The 14,548-nt window shown below is 34.2% G+C and overlaps 1 protein-coding gene across 1 annotated transcript; it reads right to left on the minus strand.

Annotated features, from left to right (window-relative positions):
• Positions 1-7,479: 7,479 nt before the first annotated feature.
• On the minus strand, positions 7,480-11,008 carry LOC149189110 (uncharacterized). Its single transcript, XM_089413155.1, has 2 exons — positions 10,212-11,008; positions 7,480-8,752 (listed from the first exon to the last, which is right to left on the minus strand). The coding sequence occupies exons 1-2, from the start codon at positions 10,509-10,511 to the stop codon at positions 8,735-8,737; spliced, it is 318 nt and encodes a 105-aa protein (XP_089269281.1). The 5' UTR covers positions 10,512-11,008; the 3' UTR covers positions 7,480-8,734.
• Positions 11,009-14,548: the final 3,540 nt, after the last annotated feature.

Genomic DNA, 14,548 nt, shown 5'->3' on the forward strand with positions numbered 1-14,548 from the left:
TGCTTCGTGATTTTCGCTCCTTACCTCTCAACCTTGCTTCCACAACTTAAAAGAAAAAGCTTTTACGTGCCCACCAAAAAATCGCTTCCTCTCAACCTTGCGTCCACAACTTGACAAAAAAGGCTTTTACGTGCCCACCAAAAAATGGCTTCGTGATTTTCGCTCCTTACCACTCAAGTTTGTTTCCACAACTTGGAAAACAATGCTTAGTGCTTACCTATGTATTCAAACATACAATTTTAATATATTAATTCATGACAAGTGAAAGCATTAAAACATAAGATGGGTGATTGTACAAAAATAATAGTTTTCTGAGCTTGCGGAGTACAAATACCAGTTGCGGAATAAAAGTAACCATACGATTTAACTAGTCTGTATTAAATGCTTCTTTATTGTTCATTACCTGATGAGTATCGGAATGGGAAGTTTGTACTCCCACTCATAATTTCATTTAATTCATGTATTTCAACCTGCAAACAAATATATGTTGTGTGACTTGCTCATATATTCCCATAACAAATTTCTAACATACTTCACATTCCATTGTAGCGTTACTTTTTATTCCTTCAAAACTGTCACCGAACAGTACATGAATTAGACAGATTTTATCATTTTCATGGTTTGTCATTCTCTCTCTCCCCTGAAAAAAAACATTAAAATAAAAAAAAATTATACTCTTTATTTCCCTGAGATTCGCACCTGGCCCCCAAGTCTCCTCGGCATTCTGTTCAATTTCAGCCGTTGGGGTCTCAATATCTTTTTGGCTTCTTTGATAAGAAAACTAAAAAAATAAGAAGTTATATTTTTTGTTTCCTTGAGATTCGCCCCTCGCCCCCAGTCTCCTCGGCGTTCTGTTCAATTTCAAGAGTTGGGGTCTCATTATCCTTTTGGCTTCTTTGATGGGCCTCTGCGGATGGTAATTGCGGATGTGGGGCCCTCATTAACCTCTATCCTAGCAGGGAATTTCGTTTTTTTGGAACGGCGGTGGCGGCACAAATTGTCGGGCAGAGGTCGTAGGGATTATTTCAGAGCGTTGTCTCGCTGGCCATTGACTCCACAAAGATCGTCGCTGATTTAAAAATTGTCAATGTTTAGTTGTTGGAGTGGAATGTTTAGTTTACTATTCTTCGCTCCTTTTAATGACATATCTAGCTTACGTGCTGTTAGATATACTCTTCTTGTTATAGTGGCTCCAATGAGTTTTCAACTCACCATGGTTCAAAAAAAAAAAGGGATGAACCTCGCAAGTGAAGTGTAATAAGAAGGATATAATCAAAGATCCATCAATCATCCAATTTGCTAAGTGATCCATATCAATATGCCCATAACATTAGATGAAATCACATGATTGTAAAAATGGTTAGAGTACAAGCCAAAAAATGACCCACCTTCCTTCAAGAAGAATACCTATTAAGAGAAATATTTTCCTAAAGAAATGGGTGGAGAACTCTGGCATAATGCTATGTGTTGACCATCATGGTGCTACTGGGTAAATGACTTCAAATGAGGAGAAAAAATTTCTCCTAGGGGTTACTTATTTTGGTGGGTAACTATTCTACAATTAGAGGGAATGCTTTTATCCTTGCTTTTAAAGATAGGTACAATGAGACCCTGCATCCAATGCTTAGGGAAGCATTGCTAAATTAAAGGGCTTATGCAGTGAGGGGATTATGACAAGCTCTACTATTTTGAAAATTTCAACTTGGTAGCCTTCAATGTCCTTAGCTTTCCCTGTTGCGAGCCACTTAACCCCAAACTTGATGTTTTACATAGGAAATAATTCATCCTCTATAGGGGCATTCAAAATGGTGTCCATGCCATTAAGGGAATCATACAATTTTTTAAAGTAGGAATTCTAGTTCCTCCACAGAATCAAATTATTCTTTTTAGTTTTACAAATTAGAAATTTCTTCAAAACTTCCCATGATTTGATTTAGATAGGTGCAATAGCTATTATTGCTTTCATTTTCTTCATTTTAATAACTTTGTACCTATTTAAGTGATCAAGCTTTAAATATTTGTGAGGGGCATTCCTAATTTCTTTTCTAGCAATTTTACAATCATTATTATACCAAGGGTTGGTTGAACCATTACTCTTTTTATTGACACCTAAGTAGAGGACTTGTTAATGGAAGCACAAAGAGTTGTAATAAAATTTTAATATGCATTTTTATCATTATAAGTTAAAAGGTGTAAATATCTATTTAAATCCTTTAAGAAAAAATCATTTTTACTTCTATCAAAAGTAGGTAAAATTATAATATACATTTATTGTCATTAAAGGTGTAAATCTTCATTTAAATCTTTTAAGAAAAAAAATCATTTTACTTCTATCAAAAAGTAGGTGCATTTGATAATCACAATTCTTTAGCATATAACTTTTTTCCATGGAAATGTTTAGAGCTAAATTTAAAGATATGTATTAGAGTCATGCTCATTGTCATTTAAGAGGTCAAAATCTACTATTTGGTTGAAATCAAGAATATCAGATATCATGCAATATATTATTGCCAATCCCATGAATCCAATAAATCTGGTGGGAATTTGGCCACTTTATTATGCCATTGCAAATGATTAGATCTTACTACAAAAACTTAACCAAGTGTGAATATCTATTGGAAGATATAACAAGAACAAATTTTTGTTTAGATTGTTGCTATAAATCCTCTTAGCATTAATATTACAAATTTTTGGAATTGAGAAAGTTTATATTATAAAGTCAAGTGCAAAGAAAAATATTTTTCTATAAAAGAGGCTATTCCTTCCATTTTTTTTCTTTTTTCTTTTCAAAGTTTCAATATTTTTTCTTTTAAATCTATATATGTGAGAGACTTTGTTTCAATGCAAAAATGTTATATTATATGTAATTGTTTTAATTATATTTATAATTTCTTATTATTTTTATTATATTTATATTATATAATTTTTTAATTAATTTTGAAATTCAATAATCCTTACGGCCATCAACCAACCAGGGCCATGGACTTTAAGGCCATTAACTTGGCCATCAGCCAACCACGGCCATGAACTTCCTTAGGGCAAAGAAACATGTAAGGCCATTAACTTCTTGACAGAGAAACATAAGACAGTTATTGCAACCCAACTTGTATAATGGTCCACTCTTCCATCCAAGCCGGTGGAGTGCATCAAGTGACTGAATAATTTTCTTGGACAACAGATGTCACATTGGTGACAAAGGTGCCAAAACCAGGGAGAACAATCAACTTCCTGAGTACAGAGAAATGTAAGCTATTGATTCCCAAAATTTGCAAATAAAATTAAAACCCACAAAATAGAAACAACGACCATAATAGGTGTTAGATATTACCTCTAGCATATCTAAGCGCATGATACCTGGGTATTCATAAAACTTAAGCACAATTGATCACATTTAATTAAAACAATGTAGCTGCCTTATTTAATGGCCATATACAAAGTAACTTCTAACTTTCGGTAAATAACGATCAAGCTCAATGTACACGACAACAGGCAGAGGCCCTGGGGACCAGTTTTTCCGATGCTTCTGTGACTCGCAACAATGGAAATGCAGAAAACACATAAACTAATCTAACTAACATTAGAGAACCAAATCACTACGCGGCAAATCACCATCTTATTTCACAAGAATATATATCTCTCACATTCAGAATCTGCCATTCTCTCTGTCTATGTACAAAATAAAGAATAAACAGTTTTTTTTTAACTGCCTGTCCCAATCTTCTTGCACCCAAAGTGGTGTTCGTCTTCGTAAGGGTTTTTCACACAATTTGACTTGCACAACAAAATAAAACAAAGTTAAAAATAAAATTCAAGAAAATTTAAGCATAGTGAAACCAGGGCAAAAACAGAGTGGTTGAATGGTAAAAACTAGATGTCAAATTTTTAGGATAGATAATACAACAAAATATACTTTTGATTATGATTTCAAATACAAAGAAAATAGATTTGCATGAAATATAGAGGTTGCTCTAAGAAAGTAAAACTAAGAGTTGTTATGGATATTTACACTCTACGGGTTGTTGTGCAGTAACACATTGTAATCCATGTATCCTTCTTTTCTATTATTTCTATTTCTTCAACCATTGTTGCAATCCATTTTTCTTCTTTTACTACATCCTCAAAATGGATTGGGTTATCTACATGGAAAAATAATGCAAATAAACAATTCAAACCTGCACTACTGTCAACTTCATTCTGCTAATAAATTTCACTTAAATTTATGAATTTTTGTCTTCTTATGCTTGCGGAATTTCTACCCTATTATTGTTGACAATGTCACTTGTTGATTTCTTTGTTGAGATTGATAGGTGTAGGAGGATTCACCATTGAGGAATTACTTGTTGTGGTCAATTCCTCTGTCTTCCTGTGGTATGCATGTTTTCACATTGATTATCTTTTCCAAACTTCCATCCCATGCTTCATCTTCTATAAACCGCACATCTTTGTTATTTATGACCTTCCTGGTTAATAGATTATAGAGCTTGTATGCCTTGGATTAATCACTATATCCAAAAAATATGCATTTCCCCCCCCTTGTTGTCCAACTTCTTCCTTAATTCATCTAGGACATGTGCATAAACCACACATCTAGACACTCTCATAAGAGTGATACTATACTTCTTTCTAGTCCATGCCTCTTCATGAACTATATTCTTTACACCTTTAGTTTGACACATGTTTATAATATATGTTGCACAAACGACAACTTCAACCCACTTGTCGTTTGGAAAATGCTTTTCTTTCAACATATTGCTTGCCATTTCCATAATGGTCTTATTTTTCTTTCCACAACACCATTTTGCTTAGATGTATACCTTGTAAAGTGCTTGTGAATTCCATGCTCCCTGCAAAATTGAAGTCGTTTGAGATGTATTCTCCACCTTTGTCAGTCCTCAAAACTTTTATGCAGTGTCCACTTTGCTTCTCAACAAGAGGTTTGCATTGGCGAAAGCACTCAAACACTTCACTCTTCTACCTTAAGAAGTAGACCCATGTCTTCCTTGTATAGTCATCTATAAAAGTAAAAAAATAATAGTTGCCACCACTTAATGGTGTCTGTATTGGTCCACATAAATATGAATGGACAATTTCCAAGGGTCATTTTTCCCTTATTGACTTTCCTGCTGGAAATGTCTCTCTATGTTGTTTGCCCAAGATGCATCCTTCACATAATCTGTTTGTTTTTTCTATGAGTGGCAATCCCTTCAACATGTCTTTCCTATGAAGCAAATTCAAACCTCCAAAATTAAGATAACCAAATATCAAATGCCATAACCAGTTTTCATTTTTGACCTCTGCTTGAAAATTTGTTTGTGTGACAACCTCGAATTTTCTTTCATCTCCTTGTGAATTCATTGAAAATTGTGTTTGCACACTTTCATCCTTCAAAACCAGTGTTACTTTTAGAGGAAACATTCTATTACTTGTCATCTGAACTTTTGCAATCAATTTTTTGCTTGGAGACTTATCCAAAATTGTGCACTCTCCATTTTTTAAAAAATAATTGTAGCCATTTTGCATGAGTTGTCAAGTACTTATGAGGTTATGCTTCAAACTCGGGATAAAATAGACATTTGAAATGTACTCCTCCCCCTCCTCCTTTGTTAGAATGTTGACTCTTCCTTTGCCAATGACAAAGACTTTGTTATCAGTCCCTAATTCCATTTCTATGTTCCCTGTCATGTGGTTGCTACATCTTGAATCTAGAAACCATACATCTCTTTGTTTTTATTGTGCTACATTACAAGCTAAAACACACGCTATCTTGGTTCTAATTTTCCTTTGTGGAATTTGCATTTTGTCTGTTACTTAGATCATGTTGCTTCTTTTTGCATTCATTTGCATAATGGCCATAGATTTTACAATAATGACAATGAACTTGAGATTTATCATACCTCTGACCTTGTGCTTGATTTTGGCTTGCACCTTGACTTGGATTTTGAATGTTGTTCCTTCCACTTGAGTTTGAAGTGTGGCCTCTTCCACCTATGCGTGGGCTTCTTCTTCTTCCTCTAGCAATTGACCTTCTTCTGCCTCTACCTTAACCAATTGAGACTTGTCCCTTAACAAATCCTTTTTTGCTTGTGACAAAGCATTTTATGTTGTAAATCCCTAATAACTTGAGAAGAAAATAAGACCTTCATTGTAATAGCCCAATAATCACAAATTTTTCCATTAAACTAAGGTATTTGAGGGTTCGTCAAGCTTGTGCTTGATGTTGCCATATTTGATCGTTAAATATACTCCAGAAAATCCGCCTTCAAAACAACTTTCAATTCCTGGTAAAAACTTACACTTACTCTAAGAAAATTTAAGCAGGGCAAAAACAGAGTGGTTGTGAGTTAAAAACTAAAAACAACTCAACAAAATATACAATACTTTTGATTATGATTTCAAATACAAAAAAATATATTCTCATGAAATATAGAATTCTCATAATTTTACTAAACATTCTTACACTTCACTAGTTGTTGGGCACTAATAAACTTAAAACCTAGCACTTGATTATATACAATACTTTTGATTATGATTTCAAATACAAGAAAATATATTCTCATGAAATATAGAATTCTCATGATTTTACTAAACATTCTTACAAAAATTTACACTTCACTAGTTGTTGGGCACTAATAGACTTAAAACCTAGCACTTATTGTTTCTACCTACGCACCAAAAAATTCCTTCATGATTTTCGCTCCCTCTCAACCTCGTTTCCACAACTTAAAAGAAAAACCTTTTACGTGCCCACCAAAAAATCGCTTCCTCTCAACCTTGCTTCCACAACTTGAAAAAAAAGGCTTTTACGTGCCCACCAAAAAATGGCTTCGTGATTTTCGCTCCTTACCACTCAAGTTTGTTTCCACAACTTGGAAAAAAATCTTTAGTGCTTACCTATGTATTCAAACATACAATTTTAATATATTAATTCATGACAAGTGAAAGCATTAAAACATAAGATGGGTGATTGTACAAAAATAATAGTTTTCTGAGCTTGCGGAGTACAAATACCAGTTGCGGAATAAAAGTGACCATAAAAGTCTGTATTAAATGCTTCTTTGTTGTTCATTACCTGATGAGTATCGGAATGGGAAGTTTGTACTCCCACTCATAATTTCATTTAATTCATGTATTTCAACCTGCAAACAAATATATGTTGTGTGATTTGCTCATATACTCCCATAACAAATTTCTAACATAACTCAAATTCCATTTTAGCGTTGTTTTTTATTCCTTCAAAACTGTCACCAAACAGTACATGAATTAGACAGATTTTATCATTTTCATGGTTTTTCATTCTCTCTCTCCCCTGAGATTCGCACCTGGCCCCCAAGTCTCCTCGGCATTCTGTTCAATTTCAGCCGTTGGGGTCTTAATATCTTTTTGGCTTCTTTGATAAGAAAACTAAAAAAATAAAAAGTTATATTTTTTGTTTCCTTGAGATTCGCCCCTCGCCCCCAGTCTCCTCGGCGTTCTGTTCAATTTCAAGAGTTGGGGTCTCATTATCCTTTTGGCTTCTTTGATGGGCCTCTGCGGATGGTAATTGCGGATGTGGGGCCCTCATTAACCTCTATCCTAGCAAGGAATTTCGTTTTTTGGAACGGCGGTGGCGGCACAAATTGTCGGGCAGAGGTCGTAGGGATTATTTCAGAGCGTTGTCTCGCTGGCCATTGACTCCACAAAGATCGTCGCTGATTTAAAAATTGTCAATGGTTAGTTGTTGGAGTGGAATACTCTAGTGGTTACACTGCTTCACTATTTGGATGACATACATTACTATTCTTCGCTCTTCTTTTAATGACATATCTTTCCTCCACCTTTACATAAGCAAAATGTGGAAGCGGATGCTCTGTCTAAGCGTGTGATTTCTCTTCCTCCTGGCAGAATGTTTTTTTGAAGTCTTGGTTGATGGGTACATTTTCCATTTGGGCTCCTTTGAACTCTGATTTCTTCGGTTGATCGGACTCATGGATCTTTTTTCTTTCCTGACTGGGCTCGACTAAGTTGCTGCGTGTTGATTTTATGGTGTTTTGCGGTTCTGCTTGGTCCTCTTTGATACTATTTTGTTTTGTTTGTTTGTTTTTTTTCCTCTGTGTCTTTTTTGTCTGGTTATAAATGCATCTCGTTTTTTGCCTTGCTCCTAAATTATGTAACTTCTTTTACTTTAATGAAGAAGCTCTGTTTTCTTTCTACTTAAAAAAATTGTTGCCAGAAGCAGACAATACATTTCTTAGTAGAGCTTTGTGGTTTAAATTTTGAGATTTTGGGTTTTACTTTTTCGAAGATAGGTTTCCTGGGATCTTTCCTTTTTTCCTTGAATATACAGAGAGGGAGATTGACCATTCAACCACAAATTACAATAACAACTATTAACTATCCGAGTTTAAACCTGTAAACTATAACCTCTCCATAAATTGCTTTGTAACCTTCCCGCAACATGTGCTTTGACAAAATAGGTATATGGTATTGAACTAATACCTTGAGACTCCATCTTCTGTGCCTTTCACTTTCCTTTTATGAGTTGTTTTTGTATCCCTCGAAATTGCCCAAACTATCTGACTGCTCAACCAGTGTCAATTATCTGACACTTGAAAATTTTGCGGCTTCGTGATCCCGAAGTTCCAGAATTTGAGCTCTGTTTCACCTCTCATTTACGCACTTTCTGAAATGCTGCTGCCCTGCAACTGAAGCTTCTCAAAGACACTGTCAATAATAATCCCCCAAGATGCCCTTTTAATTATTCAACCTCCTCTTGCTGCAGAAGCCCATGATGGTGTTTTAATATTTCCGAGTTTTCTTTCAATGATCAGCGTGGAAGAATAGAATAGAAACAGCGTTGAAGAATACATTTGAAACAATCTCAATTATAATAATAATTTACTATCAAACTAGACATCAAATCAAATTAATATAGGAGAATTTTTTGTTGTGGGTATCTCTGTTAAAATTTATTCTCTTTATATTTGAAATTACACATACAACACTAATTTAGATGAATAGATAAAAATAATAAGTTGAAAGGAAAGGCTAGGAAATATGTATTGCAATGAGCATTGCTTCACAGAATTGTTATGAAATTGGTCGCCATGACAAACGCTTTGGCTGATAAGTGAATATTGTGAAATTCGTTGTACAAATAGCCTTATCATCTTATAGTTTAGTATAATATTAATAACTTAATAATACTGAAACCGAGAAAAATGTATTCCAAAAGATGCATCAACAAATTTTACCAACATCAAAGAAATTACCCCTTAAGTTTAAACGGGAAGCTAACAACAAGTTCTACCTTGTGAACTGGCTTAAATCATCATAGTTTTTACAGCTTTAAACATAGCATGAATTGTGAGAACATTTATCTTTATATTATGAAAGGCCTGATATATTTCCATAGACAGATATCATGGATTAGTCATTCGATAACAATATAAATCAAGTCCGTTCAACTAGCGATCTCGTGGAAAAATGTTCCGGGTGACAAGTAGTTTTTGTGAAAATCATTGTATGAAAGTCTGTCTGTGAAAATTTTCATCCAACAGTTCAATAATATTATTGATTGTAATGTCTTCCAAAACGGCTCTGCAAAATTTACCAACCTCAATGTAAACAAGCACATAACAATAATTAACCTTTCAATCTGCTTGAAATTATCATAATTTAAACGATTTCATCTTTATCCTACAAAAAAATATGATATGTTTCGAAAAATTAAATTGAATAAATAATGAATCCTTCGTCATAAATTTCATGAATGTGCATCGTGATTCTACAGCGATTTCAACAAATCGAGATACTATTTTTAAAAATTTAATAATTTACTTAAAAATTAATCTTAAGATTAGTTGATAAAGATCCGATCATTATGAGTGGCTTAATTATTAAGAACATATCTTTTAAGTTTAAAATTAAAATAAATAAAATGAAAAATTAAATTGAATAAATAATGAATCCTTCGTCATAAATTTCATGAATGTGCATCCTGATTCTCCAGCGATTTCAACAAATCGAGATACTATTTTTAAAAAATTAATAATTTACTTAAAAATTAATCTTAAGATTAGTTGATAAAGATCCGATCATTATGAGCGGCTTAACCTATGTTATAAATTTAAAATTAAAATAAATAAAATAAAATATTTTAGTAGTGAAGCCCGTCAAATTTCAAAAAAAATATAACAAATAAATGCACAGTTCAGTTTATTTCGATTGCGTACCTGATAAAATTCCGTGTAGTGTGGAATTCCCTGAGTGTGTTGTGAGATTTTCCATACCTGATAGAACTGTCTCGGCGTGTCGCGACAGAGACTTTTCGAAACGGGATTGACAGTTAGCCACACCAAACAATCAATCAAAGATTCCAACACAAACACGCAGTAAACACGAAGCGACAAAAACGTCGGACCAGAACCGGCTCGGACGACTGGGAAGGTTATCCCTTCCCCTAAAACCCAAAATAAAATCGTTTTATTAATAAGATGGCCTGGCTGCAAGCGCACCCGCAAAGGCAACACCATATCAAAATCCTAAGAAAGCTTTAACGGCTACTGGATTTTACATTCGTACGTTACCTTTCACTTCTGAACAAAAACTTCTTAAAGAACGAAAATACAAAATCGAATCGAATTCCCGCTATTTTAGATCTACTGTACATAATTTTCCATAGTTTTACCCTTCCAATTTCGAGATCTCGAAAAATAAATGTCCAAGATTATAGTATGAGAACGCTCGCTAATCATCTTCACCGGTTTGAAAAGGAGATGAAATCTGATGCCTCCATTAAATAAACCGCTTCAAAAAATGGTAGTAGTCTCTGACAGATATTTAGTTCTGGATTATCACATCATAAACCTTGCTCGTATGGAAAAGGGCCTCAATCAGACCTGGTTCTGCGCCCTGCAGTCCAATAGCCAAGAAAAATTAACCGGAAAGTCAGTCCCGCACTCTAAACAAACAAATTAACTGCTTAACATCAGCAAACACCAAGATTCAAACCTAAACATCGTCTACCCAATAATTAAATGAACGAGGGTTTGGAAGGCCCTAACCCTGCAATTTAAGGAGATTTGCGAAGAAATTGACGGCTCAGATTAGTGGTCGATACTTTAATCTGACGATCAAGATTATATCATTGCTTTACGCAATGAGCGTATGTCCTCTGGAGAAACACATCATCTGTGATTTTCTATAGCACGCTATCTTCACAAAATCTCCATTTTGTAGGCTTGATGGAGGATGCGCAGCTGTTTTAACGAAATCTTGGTGTTTGATATTTATCGATGTCGTCACTTTGTAGGCTTGATGAGGATGCGCAGCTGTTTTATGGAAATCTTGGTGCTACATATTTATCGATTCCGCATTCAACGTTTGACGGTTAGATGCTCAACATTGGATGCTTATCGAGCACGCATGTGAGGCGTTCAACTGTGAATGGTCTCGGATTAATTGTATTCTATTGTAGGTCGATTGTCAAATTTTCGGTGGGTTTCGGATTAATTGTATTGTATTGTAGGTCGATTGTCCAATTTTTGTGGGTTGTTTTATAACCTCCTAAAATTGATATCATACATGTGAATGTTCTTGTTGTAGGCTTTGCTTGTTTGTTGGCTTTTGATGCGCTGCTTCAGAAATTCTAAATTGAGTGCAGCTTTTATTTGGACATGGTAACAATTAAGATCTATTTTTTAAATAGAGTTCAGGTGACTGCTGTCATTTCAAATTTCAAAATATAAAATTGATTACGAGTTAAATTTATTATAATCGTAAATATATAATTTTGTTTCTTTTAAAAAAAAAACAAACTTTTATTAATGGTATAAAAATTATATTTCCTAAACCTATAATATATATAGTGTATGCATGTAAAATCAGAAAATACAAGTAGAAATTAAAGAACTATGAAAAAAAAAATTAATGATTGAGAACCACAAAGTATGAGACAAAAGAGCAAAGAAAAGTAAGCCTAACAAGAAGTGTTTTTTTTTCTTTTTTCTTTTTTCTTTTTCTTTCTTTGTAGTTTTTGCCCATCATCCAAATTTGGTTCCATAAGAACTGAAGCCAATTCTTGTGTCACATGCAGAACTTCTTTTTCAAAATTCAAGCTCTCTCAAACACGAACTCTTTTTGTGCCCCCAATTCTATCCAATGTCAGAGAGTCTTTAGGTCAAGAGTCTCCCTGTTGGGACGTAACACTTTTCAGGTTGACTTTCTTTCATATCTTCTTCTTCATTTGGAAAAGGATGATGCTATGAGAACTACCATTCGTCTTTCTTTGATATCTTCTTCTTTAGTGGAAAAGGATGATGCTACAAGAACTACCATTTGTTTGCTCTATTAGGTTGCCTCTTCTTCTTAGGATTCTTCTTTTTTACACAAAATGCCCTGTTTGTAAGCATACACGGCATCAAAATGTTGTTTTCTTATAATCAAGAACTTGTGACCAGCAAAAGTTATTGTTTCAAATTTATATGATCTGGGAGCCCTTTGCTAAGAACAATAGATCAATCTAAAGAGACGGTTGTTTGTTCTTTCCAAATCCATTTTTTTTTAATTTTCCCACAACTTTTCCTATATCTTCAAGTAATTTATGAGGCCATAAAAGAAGGCGGAGGTTTGGAAGTCTCATCCAAATCGACATGTTAGAGATCACCAAAGTGTTAGAATTAAACTCAGGGAATCATGGCATGATGAATAGCCCTAGGCATGATGAATAACCCTATTCTACTGCAGAACGAAGACCCTTCATTTAGAACATAATCTAGATCCTAAATTGGACTATGGAAAAAATCCTTTGAACAAAAATATATGTCGTAATAAATAGCCCTAAGCTTGATGAATAGCCCTACTCTACTGCAGACCCAAGACCCTTCATTTAGAGCATGATCTAGATCCTAAACTTTTTCAAATTAGCCTATAGAAAATCCTTTGAGCAAAAGCAATAATGAGATCTTCCCTCTACCCTCTAGTATTTTTAATAAAAATGTGAAAAAAAAACTTCAAAGTATTCTTTGTCACTGGATATGGAGTCTTGGACCGAGACAGAAAGAGAGGAGCCCCTTCACGAGTCCTTTAGAAGGTGCACATGAAGCTGAGTCGCCCCTATGCAGTGTTCAATACAAAGCATACAAGCGGCAGGAAGAAAAAGGGGACAAGGGCCGGAAGAAGACCCACTGATAAAAGCACCCATTCTTTTGTACATAACCGCCACACACTTTTATCAAAAACGTGATTAAATATAGTGCGAGTCAGGGAGATATACCACAGAAAATCCGCCGGCAAACTCCCTCTAAGGTTCGATCGAACACAGTGCTACTGAGAGAAGCATCCCTGCATTGAACGTCAGTGGTTGAAGCCAAAATTTACACACATGATAGCCTTATATCCTTTCTCCACATCAAGGCGTGAGCACCAGGTTTCAGTTAGAGGCATGAACCTTGGCGGCAGCGTGAAGAGTCGAAAACCTGTGTAACCCTAGCCCCCATTGCATCTTCAATTAAAATATAAATTTATTCAATTTATTCAAATTGTTTAATAGTTTATTTTTAAAGCATAAATTTATGGTAAATTTTTTAATATATAAATTATATCAAATTTTGTAATAGTTTACGTTTTAAAGATAAGCTATTTGAAATAAATTTATGGTAAAGTTTTTAATATTTTCTAAGTTTTGAGTGGGTATTTCACCATCATCTAGAAATCTAAAAATAATTTTGAAAATTAAAAAAAAGAGATCGTAAGATCTTTATCAATAAATAGGAATAGAAAGCCCCGCCTAATTAGTTGAGGTAGGTGTAAAGGAGGCAAGGCTACACAACATGTGTTTGAACACTAGACAATTGTAAATTATTCTAGAATTGCCTTTATGCAAGATTGAGACACCTTTGGTGCACAAGCTAGATGTGCGGACCCAAGGGGTGAGATTTACTTAAGTTGATGGATGGATTACACATTAGATTGGATCTAGGTTGAATATAGAGTGGCAAGGTACTTTAGAGAAATAGAAATGACAAATCCCCTGCACTATATAAAAAGGATGCCTCTCGCAAAGTCGTTTAAGTTTTGTCATTCAAGGGTAAGCAAGGAGTTTAACCATTGTGTAAATACTAAGGTGACCATGTAAGGTTGGCACAATGAAATACTTGATTGTTGGCTAAGTGAAGTAAAAAAGAGAGGACTTATAAGAGGTAAGCTTATGAATTTTTTATTATTGGCTAAGTGCAGTATTAAAAAGATAGGATTTATAGGAGGTAAGTCTATAAATTTTTTAGGGGTTGAAGTATTAAAAAGATAGGATTTATAAGAGGTAAGCTTATGAATTTTTTAAGGGTTGAATTAAGAAGTGTTAAAGGAATTTGTGTTTTGGATGCTTGTATTTTATAAAAGAGTTATAGGAAATTGGTCAAAAAAAAAAATTTGTATTTCTCTAACAATCTTTATGTGATAAGAAATCTACTTTGGGTGCACTCATACACTTGCGTTCCTTGTGATCCATTATTTTTAGTTAAATATTGTTGAATATTTATGGGATGCTTTAATGCCAAGGTTGGACATGTGC

The sequence above is a fragment of the Pinus tabuliformis genome, chromosome 3_1, assembly GCF_031772625.1.
Source record: "Pinus tabuliformis cultivar Carrire ecotype Pingquan chromosome 3_1, CPIR1, whole genome shotgun sequence".
Taxonomy (NCBI): Eukaryota; Viridiplantae; Streptophyta; class Pinopsida; order Pinales; family Pinaceae; genus Pinus; species Pinus tabuliformis.